Raw genomic sequence first — 16,451 nt, forward strand, 5'->3', positions numbered from 1 at the left:
TATAAATATGTACACAGACGGTTCCCAACTTATGGTTGAGAACAGTTTCAACTTTACGACTGGTTAACTGGAACACAACCCCATCCTAAGGAGCATCTTATACACAGGTTAGTATACAAACATATATTTTTTGTTAAGCTAAGAGGGCCTATAAAATTGATACAGCAGTAGCAATGAGCACAGCTAGCACCCAGATCTGTTTCTAACACTATTCTACATCAAAATGAACCAGGGCTCTTAGAAGAAATGGCTTATTCTAGGTTTCGGGCAGGAAATGCAAAAATGAGCCTGGATCACATATCTTACAGTCCCAGAAAGTAAGGAAGTGCTTTAAAAGAAAATCCTTATTGATGAAAGTCTGTTAAAAAGACACAAAAGCCAACCGAAAGAGCTCAAATGGTCAAAAGCTACAATAATCTGAGCAAATAAACTAATGAAATAGTCTCGGATTATAACTCGAGGTACAAAGTAAATATCCATCAGTTCATACTGATATAAATAAATGACTGATGAATAAACAGATGGAGGAGAAAAGACAAATCTTCTGTGCAAAAGAACTTTAAATAAATTATGTAGATACTCTATCATAAAGGATGGGAGCGTAACTCCCCTCTCCTTCAGTTTTTGCTATACATAATGACTTCCTTCCCAAGGCTACAGTATAGAAAAAGGAGGAGAAAAAAATACAGTGGAAAAATCTGATAAACACTACTTTAGCCAGGTGACCAAGATCAATGCCAAAAGTGATAAAATCCTGTCAATAACAGATACCCTTGAAATGATGTGATGCAAATGGCATATTGTCTTCCTCCCCAAAACCCGTAACTCCAGTCTAATCATGAAAAAACATCAGACATTTTCCAATAAAGGGGTATCCTACAATATGCTTGACCAGTACTCCTCAAAATTTTCGAAGTTATCAAAAACAAGGGAAGTCTGAGAAAATGTTACTGCCATGTGTCGAAGGAGACATACAACTAAACGTAATATGGAACAAAAAAGGGGCATTAGGTAAAAACTAAGGAAACCTTAATAAACTGTGGCCTTTAGTTAATAATAATGTATCAATATTGGTTCATTAGTTACAACAAATGTACCATACTAAAGTAGGATATTAATAATAGGAGAAACTAGGGCAGAAGGAATAATAAATATCTGCTCAATTTCTAAGTAAATCTAAAAGTGTTCTAAAAAATAAAGTCTATCAACTCAAAAAAAAGTAACTCCAGGCTGATGGCCTCTTACTCTCTGTAGACAAATTTATAGCTTGGTATTATATTTAGGTGACTAAGAGATCTGGGTTAAATATAGATCTTTGTTTCCAACATCCCGGGAAACCTTCTACTCACAAAATAAATTTCTGGCCTTTTGTTTCATGACTCTTTCCTCAGTCCCTAATGTATCTTCTCATCTGACTAGAGTCGGGTCACCTCCACCATGCACTGCCCATCAATTCTGGATACTTGCTCAAAACACCCTTCCATTCTGGCAAGTGATGTCAGCATGGCATGGTGTGTGACAAGTAAGTAGTAGTCCATGGAGTCCAGCTAAGACACACGAGCCCTTTACCAACAGGACTCTTAAAATGATGGTGGGCTTTGTGAGATCCATGAAGATGTCATCTCTTCTTAAAATGTCTGATCGGGCTGGGCACAGTGGCTCACGCCTGTAATCCCAGCACTTTGGGAGGCCGAGACGGGAGGATCACGAGGTCAGGAGATCGAGACCATCTTGGCTAACATGGTGAAACCCTGTCTCTACTAAAAAAAAATACAAAAAAATTAGCCAGGCATAGTGGCGGGCGCCTGTAGACCCAGCTACTCGGGAGGCTGAGGCAGGAGAATGGCGTGAACCCGGGAGGTGGAGCTTGCAGTGAGCCCAGATCATGCCACCGCACTCCAGCCTGGGCAACTGAGCAAGACTCTGTCTCAAAAAAAGAAAAAAAAAAAATTCCTGATCAGTTACCTGTATTATTACCCTTAACTCCCATGTAATAATTCAAATATCCACATATTTGTTTTCCCTCTACAAAGCCATCATTAACTCCTTAGAGACAGAGATCATATATTCTATGCTTTGGCATACCTTATACCTATTCCTCTTCTTCCTAATAGAATCCTAATTTTGTTCAGGTTCAATGCACCTAGCTCTGCAGAAGATGTTTTTTGTAGGATTTCTAGAAAAGCTTTTGCATTCGTGATAAAGAGGCAAACACTGTTGATGTTGTTCCCTGCTTTTTTTTTTTTTTTGGCCTTAAATACAAACATGATGGTTAGAACTGCAACTATCACCTTATAACTTCGAGGGAAAGTCCAAAACAATTGCACATGCTGACTCTGAGAGTGTTGATCTCGTGAACCCACGCCAGTGATGGTCTACCTCTAAATTTCCTGTTACGTAAGACAAGCTATTTGTTTAAGCACCTGACTAAAAAAAACAAAATTCAAATTGTGCTCTCAACACCATAAACAGCAATGGTATATGTGACATCAACACTTCAACTTGCTTCTACCCTGGAAAGACTCTGCATACCTCCTGGGCTTTCACAAAAGGATTGGAAAAGAGAAAGTGGATTTGAACACTCCAGGGTAAATCAAGAAGAAAAATTCCTTTAAAAGGATCAAAAACTTCAAACAACCCAAACTCTAACCTTACAGGTAGAGTATATCAGAGCTCAGTATGCCCTAATTTTAACAAACATCTTTCCAGAGTCCTGGAATCATAAAATACTTGAGGAAAGCCTCTAACATGAAAGACAGAAACCAAAACTGACAAAGAAAAAAAATGCAAACTTGGAGGTTACAATATTATGCAAAGATAAGAAAACTAAACATAACAAACAAAAAATCTATTTTTTTATTTTTAATTGACAAGTAGAAATTGTATATATTTATGATATAAAACTATCCTCATAGCAATTTTCAAGTATACATTATTAACTGTAGTCAGCATGATGTACAATAGATCTCTTTAACTTATTCTTCCTGCATAACTGAAAGTTTAAGTCTTTTGACAAACATCTTCCCAATTCTCCCCACACCCAGCCTCTGGTTACCACCATTTTGCTCTGTTCCTATGAGATCAACTTCTCTACACTCCACACGTAAGTGAGATTATGTGATATTTGTCTTTCCGTGCCTGGCTTATTTCACTTACCATGAAATCCTGCAGGTTCATCCATGTTATCGTAAACGACAGGATTTCCTTTTTTTCTCTTTTTTCTGTGACACAGCCCCCAGGAGATCCTGAAAACATGTGCCTGGGATTTCCTTCTTTTTCAGGACTGAATAATATTCCATTGTGAGAATACATATTTTCTTTATCCATTCATTCACTGATGGACATTTACGTTGCTTCCTGTTTCAGTCCCATTTGTGCTGCTAAAAGAAAATATCTGAGACTGGGTAACTTATAAAGAACAGAAATGTATTTGTCTTCATTCTGGAGGTTGGGAAGTACAAAATCCAGGTGCCAGGAAAATTGGTATCTGATGAAGGCTGCTCTCTGCTTCCAAGATAGCATCTTGGTGCTATGTCCTCACACATCAAAAGGGCAAACAGGAATGGAAAGTGTGAACTCTCTCCTTCAAGTCCTTTTATAAGGGCTGTAATCCTATCCATGAAGGCAGAGCCCTTACAGACTAATCACTCCTTAAAGGCCCCACTGCTTAAAACAGAATGAGCATCCCAAATCTGAAAATCCAAAATCGGAAATGTTCCAAAACTTTTTGAGTGCCAACATGATGCTCAAAGGAAATGCTCATTGGAACAGTTCAGGTTTTGGATTTTCTGATTTGGGATGCTCAATTGGTTAAGTATAATGCCAATATTCCAATATCCCCCCAAAAAAAAACACACAAAAAAATCTGAAATCCAAAACACTTCTGGTCTTCTCTAACCATTTCAGAGAAAGGGCACTTAATGTGTACTCTTGCATAGGAGATTAAGCTTCAACTTGTATTTTGGAGGGGCCACAAACATTCAAATCATAGCAATTCTGTATCTTAGCTATTGTGAATCACATTGCGAAGAAAGTGGGTGCAGGTATCTCTTCACCATACTGATTTCCTGTCCTTTGGATAAATACACAGAAGTGGGATGCTAGGCCATATGGCAATTCTATTTTTAATTTTGTGAGGAACTGTCATATTGTTTTCCATAATGGCTGCACTAATTTACATTCCCACCAACAATGTACAAGGGTTCCCTTTTCTTCACCTCCTCACCAACATTTATCTTTCCTTCTTTTAGTAATAGCCCTATAACAGGTGTAAGGTGGTATCTCATCGGGGCTTTAATTTGCATTTCCCTGATGATCAGAGATGTTGAGCATTTTTTCATACACATGTTGGCCAATTACACGTCTTCTTTCAAGAAATGTACGCTCAGGTCCTCAGCCCATTTTTTTTAATCAAGTTTATTTCTTGCTACTGAGTTGTCTGAGTTCCTTACATATTTTGGGTATTAACCCCTTATCAGATGCATAGTTTACAAATATAGTAGTCCCCCTTTATCCACAGGGATACACTCTGTTCTTTTTTCTTTTCTTTCTTTTTTTTGAGACAGAGTCTCGCTGTGTCATCCAGGCTGAGTGCAGTGGTGTGATCTCAGCTCACTGTAACCTCCACCTCCTGGGTTCAAGTGATTCTTGGAGTAGCTGGGATTACAGGTGCATGCCACCACACCTGGCTAATTTGTGTATTTTTAGTGGAGACGGGGTTTTGCCATGTTGCCTAGGCTGGTCTCAAATCCCTGGCCTCAAGTTATCCACCCACCTTGGCCTCCCAAAGTGCTGGGATTACAGGCATGAGCCAACACACTCAGCCCACAGAGGATACATTGTAAGACCCCCAGTGGATGCCTGAAACCTTGTGTAGTACCAAAGCCTATACGGGTCTATACTGTTTTTCCTATACTTCTATACTTATAATAAAGTTCAATTTATAAATTAAGCACAGTAAGAGATTAACAACAATAACTAATAAGAGAACAATTAGAATAATAAATGGTAACAAACATTATGTGAATGTTTATTTCTGAAAATTTCCATTTAATATTTTCACACCACAGTTGACCACAAAAAGCAAAACTGAAGGGGGATTACTGTAATATTCTTCCATTCCCTGGGCTGTCTTTTCACTCTGTTGATTGCTTCCTTTGTTGTGTAGAAGCTTTTTAGTTTGATGTAATCCCTCTTGTCCATTTTGCTTTTGTTGCCTATGTTTTTGGAGTCGTAACTAAAAAATCTCTGCCAAGATCAATATCATAGAACTATATTTTCTTCTAGTATTTTTACAGTTTCAGGTCCTATGTTTAAGTCTTTAATCCATTTTAAGTTGATTTTTGTATATGGTGTGACATGAAGGTCTAGTTTCATTCTTCTGGGCTAGGCACGGTAGCTCATGCCTGTAACCCCAACACTTTGGGAGGCTGAGGCAGGAGGATCACTTGGGCCTAGTAGTTCAAGACCAGCCTGGGCAACGTGGTAGACGCCATCTCTATCTAAAAACAAAAAACTCATTCTTCTGCATGTGGATATCCAGTTTTCCTCCTCAAAAACCTGTCTCTGATCTATAAAAAGAATCAAGAGAAGATATTGCTCCAAGATACAAGTAGAAAATGCTATTTTAAAATTACATTTAGAAAACAAAACCAAAAAAACACGGCTCTTAGAAATAAAAATAGCAAAAATTAAAAACTTAATATAAGAAATTTCCATTTCCAGTAATGGAGGGCTAAGTTGTCAACTATCACTATTTAACTGAATAAAAAATCTGGATGAAATATATTTCAAAAATTTTAAATCATCCAAGAAGCCAAGCCAAGAAATGTGAAGTAAGAAGGAGAATCCAGAAAGGTAAAAGAGCACATAAGCTACTCTTGCCCTGAGGATGTTTGCCAATCCTGAAAAATTAGAATCTCTGTTTTGATAATCAGCAAGAGGCACAGGGAAAAAAAATCAAAATCCAACAACCACACAAGGGAACTGCACATCTTAAAACTGGCTTAAGGTAGTCCCAGACCAGTAATGACCCCAAGCAAACGGCAGAAGAAAATACAAATTCTGTACATAAAATAGAACACTGCAACTAACCACAGAAGGATGATTCTCACAGATATCAAGGAAGAAAATGCAAAATGGAAGAAAACAGATGTTAAATGGAAGAGGGTGCAAAAGAGTACTTATCATATGGTATCATTTATATGAAATTTTAAAACCTACAAAAGTAATCAATGGTGATACAATTCAGAATAGTGGTTGGAGGTCAGACGCAGTGGCTCACACCTGTAATCCCCAGCGCTTTGGGAGGCTGAGGCAGATGGATCACTTGAGCCCAGGAGATCCCAGCCTAGGCAATATGGCTAAATGCTATCTCTACAAAAAATACAAATATTAGCCGGGTGTGGTGGCAAGCACCTGTAGTCCTGCCACTCAGGAGGCTGAGGATGGAGGATCACCTGAGTCAGGTAGGTTGAGGCTGCAGTAAGCTGTGATGGCACCACTGCACTCCAGCCTGGGCTATGGAAGTGAGACCCTGTCTCAAAAAAGATAAGAAAGAAAAGGAATTGGCATATATTAAGCACTAAAATTGGCTGAATCAATAGTGGGATTCAATGGCTTGCCATCCCCAGTAAATACTCCCCCAAAAGCAACCATTATAATCTTTTTTTTTTTGAGACAGGGTCTTGCTCTATCACCCAAGCTAAAGTGCAGTGGCCGATCACAGCTCCCCGCAGCCTCGACTCCTGGGCTCAGGTGATCCTCCCGCCTCAGCCTCCTGAGTAGCTGGGACTACAGGTGCGCACCACCACACCCAGCTTATTTCTGCTTTTTTTTTTTTTTTTTGGTAGAGAAAGGGTTTCACCATGTTGCCCAGGCTGGTTTCTCTGGGCTCAAGAGATCCGCCCACCTTGGCCTCCCAAAGTGCTGGAATTACAAGCATGAGCAGTTGCACCTGGCTCCTTATCTATAAATTGGGTATGCAGCAAGGACACAGCAAAAACAAAACAGATATCCTTTACTCCCTAAAAACAACAAAATTATGGTGTGCCAAAAATAGTAAAATCTCACTCTATACATTGATTCTTTTCAAACTATAACAAGTATACAAATACTAGTATTTCCCATCTTTCATGAGATATTTGTAAAGTCTGCTGATTAGTTCTCTATCAAGAACTTGAGGGAAAAAATGCCCCTAATTGCCAAACGTGAATAACTAATTTGGATTCAACATAGACACTTTACATAAACTTTTATCCTTGTTATTATAGATTTTTTTCTTGGGCTCCAAACAGATTCTAAATGCTGACCCCCACATTACAAAAAGCAGTCAGACCTTTTTTTTCCTTGGAGACAGTGTCTCATTATATTGCCCAGGCTGGACTCAAATTGCTGGGCTCAAGTGATCTTCCTGCCTCAACCTCCCAAATAGTTGAGACTAGAGGGGAGTATCCCCATGCCCAAGTAGGTAACATCTCACAATGCCCGACAGCATCCCCCTATGGTATAAAAGAGGTTTCAAAGAACTAGTCAATGAAAATTCTGTAAAACCAATCATAGAAGTTAATACAACTTATTTTGGGGAAAAAAGGAAAATGCTGAAAGGCACAGATGACAATATTAAAATTATCTGTAACACTAATAGATTATGTTTATTATTTCTAAAGCACAATTTGCAGTTTTAGAGCATTTATCATTGTCATCAATTAGGTGATGTTTCAAATATTCTAAAATATTTTGTTATTAGAATACTCTTAGCATATAAATCAGCTTATGAAACTAGGAATTAAAGCAGAAGTGTGGGAATCAAAACTAACTGCATTTTCCCAGTGAACACCCTCTCACCTCCAGAAAAAGCACTGATACCTAAACTGATATAGAAGTAAAAATATAGTTGTCCACCAGCACTGTCCATTCGCCATGGATGTTCAAGTCCCTTGTAAAATGGCATGTGGCATACGGCCAGACACAGTGGCTCATGCCTGTAATCCCAGCACTTTGGGAGGCCGAGGGAGGAAAGTCACTTGAGGCCAGGAGTTCATGACCAGCTGAGCAACTCAGCGAGACCTTGCCTCTACAAAAAAAAAATTAGCTGGGTATGATGGCACATGCCTGGAGTCCTAGCTACTTGAGAGGCTGATGCAAGACGATCACTTGAGTCCAGGAGTTTGAGGCTGCGGTGAGCTATGATTGTACCACTGCTCTCCAGCCTGGGTGACACAACAAGACCCTATCTCTAAAAAAAAAATAAATAGGCCAGGCGCGGTGGCTCACGCCTGTAATCCCAGCACTCTGGGAGGCCGAGGCGGGCAGACCACAAGGTCAGAAGATCTACACCATCCTGGATAACACGGGGAAATCCCGTCTCTACTAAAACTACAAAAACAAAATAAGCCAGGCGTGGTGGCGGGCACCTGTAGTCCCAGATACTCGGGAGGCTGAGGAGGGAGAATGGCATGAACCCATGAGGCAGAGTTTGCAGTGAGCCAAGATCGCACCACTGCACTAGAACCTAGGCGAGAGAGTGAGACTCCGTCTCAAAAAATAAATAAATCTCTGTCTCAAAAAATAAATAAATAAAAATAAAATGGCACGGTATATGCACATAACCCACATAATCTACACACATCCTCCCATATATTTTAAGTAATCTCTAGATTTAAGTAATCTCTAGATTTAAGTAATCTCTAGATTGCTTATAATACTTTATACAATGTAAATGGTATGTGTAAATAGTTGTTATGCTGTATTGTTTTTAGATTTGTATTATTTTTATTGTTGTATGATTGTTTTAATTAGTATTTCCAGTCCATGGTTGGTTGAATCCACAGATGTGGAAATCACTGATATGGAGGGCCTACAGTATAAAGTCACAGATAAAGGGGAAAGAAAAAACAGTATAAACAAGTTGTAGTAATTATATTTAAAAATAAAACTGATTTCAAATCAGTAGCATATTATTAAAGGAAATAACGTCCTTCAAATATTCTTGCATGGGTGATAAAATAAATACACTTTCATCTTCTAAAACCCAGAGGTATTCCCCTCCTGCCACCAAAGTATTCAGAAGCAAGAAGAAATCCTTTCTACCAACAAACTAAGACTTCCTTCTGTGAATTTTTAAATGGTCTGAAAAGTGGGTTGATTATATGCAAATGCATAACTACACACCCACACACACACACACACACACACACACAGTCACACACATACATGCACACAAAAGGTTCATGAATCAAGCAGCCAGACCAACCTCTTTGCCTGCCTGGTTCCAGTCTACCCTTTATCACTAATTTCAGACATTCTGCACTCAAATTCAAGTCAAACGTAACACTAGACTCAGGTCAGTCCAGCAAACATTTATTAAAGAGCCTAATAATGTCAGGCTCTAAGCCAGGCAGGATAGAGCAATGAATCAGACAATGAATAAGCAATGAGTAAGACACAGTATCTGCCCTCTAGAAACTTCTCAGGAACCCCCACCTGCATAACCCTTCTTATTCCAAAACCTAGGTCAAGTGACAGAGTCTTCCGAAAGATTTTCCTGTGATGTCTAGAATGAAAAGTCATTTTTCACAGCCCTGAAGTCCATCTATTACTTTCTAATTGTTTTAGGGTTGCTTTGAGGCTCATGCTGATATCTAACTGATTCTTTTAGTATGCCCCACAAAGCCTAGCTTAGTGCTGAAGCCATAATAGGCATGAAATAAACATGTGTTGAATGAACAAGCCTCAGTCCTGTTTACATATTTTAGGTGTATTAGACAGACATGGCCTGAATTGAAATAAGGAACAGCTTTTACATTCTATAAAACAAAACCTTTATATAACCTTTCCTACCAGTTTTTAATATTCTATAGATATATTCCCCAAGACAGATTTTTTTTTTTTTTTTTGCTATTGAAGTGAAAATGTTTAAAGATTGAAGATTATTAAATAAGACAGCACTTGTTGATATGCACAGACGGTATTTGACAATTATAAGCCATTACTATTCTCTTGCCATATTTTCTCTCTACAAACTAGCTGATAGGGGAAAAACTTGGTAGAGGAAGTATTTTTAAAATTTCCAGCCAAAATCATATTTTATAGGTTTATGGGTAGGGGAAGGAGAAAGAGCAAATATTTTAAGAAAAAGGCAGGGAAAGCAAGTGGAAGTAAATGGAGTATGAGCCGCAATGCAAAGGAGATACTGGTTAGAGGCAGCTCTCCAGCTTCCAACTTATTATAGTCATTACGGAATGGTGACATAAACAGATATCTTGATACCTCTCACTCATCCTCCTTAACTAATAGCAATAACATCTGTAATACAACGTTGAACACAACAATTTCTGCCAACAAAAGGGAATGTAAGATATAAGTATTTTTATCATGACAATTTCCCTAAGATTTGAATGCACAAGAAATAACTATAATATAAGGTGGTAGTCCCATAAGATAATACCCAGAATGGATAGTCTGGAGGCATGGGGTTGATAGGAATTGGTCAACAGAGGGCATTCTGGGCAGTAGTATCAATGTAGGGGAGTATTTTGGAGTTAGTAAAGTAATATCACCTCAAAGCAACTCTACCTTTTGTCAGGGCAGGGCCAATATCATAAGCCTTCATAAATCTCACCAAATAACAGTGCTTCCCATATAATAGACACAAAGTAATTATTGTATTTTTAAAACAAAACTGAATTCCTACAGCAGTTTCATGGCCTTTCATTTACTTTTGGAGAAGCAATTCAGTTTACATTAATAATGAATTTTCTTTGTCAACCTCCTCTAGACAAGCACCCTCTAAAAAATGTGAAGTAAAATTAAAGTCAATATTATAGACAGTCCCAGCTTCTTGGGAGCTTAAGGCAGGACAATTGTGGAGCGCAGAGTTCAAGACTGGCCTGAGAGTATAGCAAGACCCCATCTCTAAAAATATACATATATATTACAGATATGGTCTAACCAGTAGACTATGAGACCCAATTCCTTTTCACAGATAAATCTATTAATGTGGCCTAAGATTTCATCAATTACTTAGGGAGTCACATTACCAAGCTATCAATCAAGTAAATTCACCAGAAATTACCTGTAGGTCTTTTCTTCCCCATCCTTTCACCATTTTACTTGATAAAAATGTTTAACCCAAGTACTAAAACTTAACTTTATAATTTTGGTTTCAGCTTTAGACTTTCTTGAGCTGTTATCTACATCACCTAACCTATCATCACCTACAAAGGCTTTGAGAACCCTAAAGATACACTTGCTAATTAGTCACTAATACTCTGGGTAATGCAATCAACTATCAATGCAATTGGACAAAACATGCGTGATCACCTACAAGCATTGCTTTGGTCAGTGAAAACAAAGATGAATCCAGTCTTTCTACACTCAAGGACAATCTAGTCACTTACAATGTAAATTTAAGTCCTATATAAAGTGCTATGAAGTCAAGATAATGATGCATTAAAAGGTTAAGATTGAGGGTAATACATAAATTATCCACCTAATCTATCACTCAACCCACATTTTTCAATGTCTTCCAAAAAGATATAAGCTTTGTCAAATGCATTTAGTTAATAATACGATGAAGGCTGGGCACAGTGGCTCATACCTATAAACCCAGCACTTTGGGATGCCGAGGCAGGCAGATCACAAGGTTGGGAGTTCGAGACCAGCGGTGAAACCCCGTTTCTACTAAAAATTCAAAAATTAGTTGGGCATGGTGGTGTGCATCTGAAATCCCAGCTACTCAAGGGGCTGAGGTGGGAGAATGGCTTGAACCTGAGAGGCTGAGGTTGCAGTGACCCGAGATCGCACCACTGCACTCCAGGTTAGGCAACAGAAGACACTCTGTCTCAAAAATAATAATAATATAAATAATATAATGAAAATAACAATGGCTTTTAAATTATACATTCTTAAACTAAGGACCAAAGATTATATCAACCAGGAAATTAAGGCATAAAAAATATTTATATGCACTTATAAATTAAATCAGGTATTTGAATCCATCTTCTAACTACCAGACTTATCCAGCATTTCCCTTGGGTAGCAAAATTTTCAGTAAATCATATGTATGTGAGGTGCTCAGCCATATATTTTTTTTCGTATCTATACACACATTCACAACCCATACACAGATTTTTGTCTGTCGAACTTTAACCAGGTCCTCAAAAAACTAAAAACCTATTTCTTAATAAGTAAAACTTATTTACTAAACATAGGTCTTTTTCAATCTCTAATTTCCCTGTTTAAAAAAAAAGCAAATAATTTCAAAATCTGTGCTTTGTGAAATTATTAATTCCTATTTGGCTCTCTATCTGATCCATCCATTCTTGCTATGTAATAAAGAAATGAACATAGTAAGCAATGCCTAAGATGCTACCGTGCATCCTGAAGAAGTGAACACAGTATCATCTCTTTCTTTGGTATTACCCAGAATACAATGCAAAACTGTGACTGTAGTATACATTCACCAACTTATTTACTCATTTGGAACACTAGAAATCCTTGTAAGCACAGCTCAAATTTATTACAAGTTAATTCATATCCCCTAACAACTACACAACCAAAGTCTGACACGACCTACTTAGCATATCACTAAAAAAAAGTCCCCCAAAGTCAGTATTAGAGTCGTTCTATTGAATTCCTTTCTTTTCTCAAATTTAACATAAGACTTAAGAAGCATTAAAACAGGAAAAAAAAAAAAAAAAAAACCTCCAATGATTGTTATAAGAAGCAGACTTAGGTTTAAGTGCATGGCTACATATCATTTTTCTGTAACAACATATTCTCAATAATTAACTCTTTGGGACAGTAATGTGATTCTAAACATGAAATAATAGGATAACTGGTTTCTAAATCCAAAATTTCAAGAGAATTTCCCAACCTCGAATTCCTCAATGGCAAGAGCACAGTACAGGTGTTTGTATTACATTACAATCCATTGGAAGTACAATCCTTTTTCAAAACTGAGAACAGTAAAAATAGGAAGCATACTCAAATTTTCCTAAGGTTTCTTCTAGTCCCAACAATAGTCCTCTACACCAAGTTCTGCTTATCTAAGTTTTAGACACCAAGTCGGTATTAGTTGATTCTACATTACTTAGTTTCTAATAAATGTTTCCCTCAAATCCTCAAACTAAAAATCTTAAAATATGGAGATGTGCTAAATGTTAAGAGAAAAATTAAAAATCTTTTTTCAGAATTTCCAAAGGACACAAAACAAATTTTAGTGAGAACAAAAATTCCCATCTCTTCTACAGTTTATCTTTTCAGATTGCTGAGAAACTATTTAAATGCTGAAAGTAAATAACCAAATTACAGGAGACAGCAGAGAAATGGAATAGTTTCCTTATGTAGTACCATAAGTTTTAAAAAAAACTTTAAAATAACATTTTATTATTCACTAAAACGTTTTCCCTTAAAACTTATTCTTTAGTGTGATACAAGGTGAATTTTTTTTAAAAACTTAAGAGTTAAATCTAAATAACATGCCTCCACTGTTTTCCTATGTTTACTTTTTAAAAGTATTCTACTTACATTTTAATTTCCTTTGAAGCACGAGTCATTTAAGCAGGCAAAAATTAAAACATTTTGTAATTATAAAAATGGATGAATGCACTCTGGTAAGCATGAAAAAATTGAAAAATTGAAAATAAAACTATACCGATTTCCTTTCATTGATAATTCACTATAATCAATTATAGAATGCACAAAGTGTAAGGAAGAAAAGGCCAATAATGCCTGAGAAACTAACCAATGTGAAAGGATTAAACTTTACATAATTCTTTTCCACACAATCCTCCTCAATACAAGAATAATTAATGCTATCTAAGAAACAGAATGAAGGGGCTCCTAAGGTATTTTCTCTTGGTTGGTGTGTTTACAGACTGGGTAAGCACTTGTCCAGAATGTTGCACAAGAGATTCCTGGCTAGCTAAGTAAGCGTTCACTGGATGGACTCTAAAGTGTCACAGTTCTAAGATTCCCATCTATGATTAGACGAGAAAAATAAGAAAACATTTTGCCTTTCAATTAACCGATCGGCTTTCACTCCCACCCTAGCCGGGCACACACATACTCAAAAGTTATTTCTCCCCTTTCTCTGCAGTGATTTCACGAGATCCTCGCGAACAAAAGGCACGAAAAACAGGCACAGGTGGAATGAAAAGGGGAGTGGCTGAGGCCAGGCGGCTCTCGGGACAGCGCCCCCACGCCCCCAGTTCCCCCGGCCGCACCTGAGAAATCACAGCCCTCTACACCTCCACCCTTCCGCGCCGGCGCCAGGGGCAAATTCTCCGACCTATTACCCTCCGCCCGTACCTTGGCCAGACATTGGGCATTGTCTGGAGCCTCCTGTGCCAAAGAACGGCAGGGAGGAAAGGAAAGGAGAGAACGAAGGAGAAAGAACAAGTGAGAATAAAGAACGGAAGGGGAAGTAAAGCAACAGGGAAACCGTACGCTCCTTTTGGCAAAATTAGCTTCCTGAATTAAATCACTCGATTTAATTCAGCCCCCAAAACCAAGCCATCAGCCCAAAGGCTGCAGCCGGGGTTGGCCAAACCAGAGTCCCACGAAGCTGTGCCCGCCCGAAGCACAGAAGCAGAGAGAGGGAAATGGGAGTGTGGGCTGGGCCTGGCTGGCCCGAGGCCGGGCTCCGAACAAAGCCGCCTGGGTCCCCGTACCTGGGGCGAGGGCTCTGGGCGGCGCCTCCCCGCTCCCCGCTCCCCGCGCCGCCCCAGCCGGGCGACGCCCTAGCCCCGCGGACCTGGCCCGGGCGAGGGATCGCGGCCGGTCCCCTCCCCGCCCTCGAACAGCGCCCACTGGGGACAATGGGCCCCCTCCCCCGCCTCCAGGAGAAGAGATACAAAGGGAGAGACGAGCCGCCGGGCGCGAAGCCAGGCGTCGGGAAAGTGAAGGCGGAGGAGGAAGGGACAAGAGGGGATCACGGCGGACGCAGTAGCCCGCGGGCTGCTCCCCCGGCCGTCCCGGGCGCCGCCCGAGCCGCACCGCGGTGGCAAAGGCGGGAGCACGGACTAGCGGCCCCCTAGACCCCCGACCGAGAAAGAAAGAGGAGTCGGCACACAAAGAGGAGCGAGACCCTCACCCTCCGCCAGCGCCGTACCAAGGACGGCGGTGCGCGCTCTCACCGCCGAAGGTCCGCGGCGCCCGCCCAACCCGCGCTTCTCAGGGGCCGGGGTCCATGCGGGGCGCCCCTTTCCCCCACTCACCCACAGCTCTGTGCCCCAGCTCATGGCGGAACTTGAGGCGACTCTGGCCGTCTGGCGTTGCCGCTGTCCGTCCGTCTGTCGGCTCTGCCGTCAGTCGATCCGACCTCTCACTCCCTGGCCGGCGGGCTAGCAGCTCAGCGGGTCTGCCTCGAAAGGTGCCGCCACCGCCGGGCTCCCCAGTGAGTGAGAAAGACGCGACTGGAGAAGGCGCCGCCGCCGCCGCGTCCCCGCCTCCCCGAGCTGGGCGGGAGGGGGCCGGGGCCGAGGGGAGGCGGAACGCGGCGCGGGGAGGGGGCGGGGCGCAGTGCATCCTGGGATCGGGGAGGACCTGGGCGCCCCTGGCCACCGCCGGCGGGGTCCCCCAGCGGGCACCTGGTCACCCTCGCTGGCCCCTTTCGCTCGTCGAGTCTCCTCCCGCCGGTACCCCGGAGCTTGGACTGCCCCCGCTCCGCCGACACTCGCACCCCGTTTCCAAGATAGAAAGGGAGAGAAGGGAAAAGATCCCACCGCCGCTATTATCTCATTCCTCCTCTGCGCTGAGCCCCTTTACATGAGGCAATTTCAGTTACCTGCCTTTCCTGCCTCTTGTCTCCTCCACGCGGGAGAAACCTTGACAGGGAAGCGTCATCCAAATCCTAGAGTTTAGATTGAGGAGAGTTGTGTTTTATTTTTTTAAATCTTGATGCTTAAGGTGATCTTTCGAGCCTGATGCTTTGACATGACGATTCTTGGGAACCACCAAAATGTGCACAGGTTGAACATCAAATGTGAATGCAACATGTCCCCGATTCTGTCTTTAAATGTTTAATTTTATAAATTCTGTCAGGAAATTATAAAAAGAGGCAGCTCTTCCAGTAATCATTTGGGGATGTTGCCAAGGCACGAGATGGAAGACGTGGACAAATGTGAGCCGAGCTGTCACCTACCGAAGATGAGAAGGCAGCTTGCCCCATCTCTGGAATGGGCACCTCGTGGGTGGGGGTTGGATGGGAGCCAGATTTTTCTCTGGTAGTGTAAACAGCCTATTAGGAACTTCAGATCTCTTTCACCTCCCGGTATCGGAACCTTGGAGGCAGGTCCACTACTTCCTTTTTTCTCTATGGAGCTACTTCTTGGCCTATCTCCATGGGAAGGCTGTTAGCTAGCTTGGCTGGTGCTACTAGATATCAAGTACGCTGAGCAACTCCCTAACATATGCTTTAGTATTAATAGCTTGTCTCCTAAAGCAAG

General features: G+C 40.8%; 1 protein-coding gene across 3 annotated transcripts in view; it reads right to left on the reverse strand.

Moving 5' to 3' along the window:
- Window positions 1-15,466, reverse strand: part of FNBP1L (formin binding protein 1 like) — a 108,018-nt gene extending 92,552 nt beyond the window's left edge. For all 3 annotated transcript variants that reach the window (XM_007977923.3, XM_007977922.3, XM_007977919.3), the window contains exon 1: window positions 15,222-15,466. In XM_007977923.3, coding sequence (XP_007976114.1) covers window positions 15,222-15,245 — 24 coding nt within the window. In that variant the 5' untranslated portion in view covers window positions 15,246-15,466. The remainder of the gene's footprint in view (window positions 1-15,221) is intronic.
- Window positions 15,467-16,451: the final 985 nt, after the last annotated feature.

The sequence above is a fragment of the Chlorocebus sabaeus genome, chromosome 20 (genome assembly GCF_047675955.1).
Source record: "Chlorocebus sabaeus isolate Y175 chromosome 20, mChlSab1.0.hap1, whole genome shotgun sequence".
NCBI classification, from domain to species: domain Eukaryota; kingdom Metazoa; phylum Chordata; class Mammalia; order Primates; family Cercopithecidae; genus Chlorocebus; species Chlorocebus sabaeus.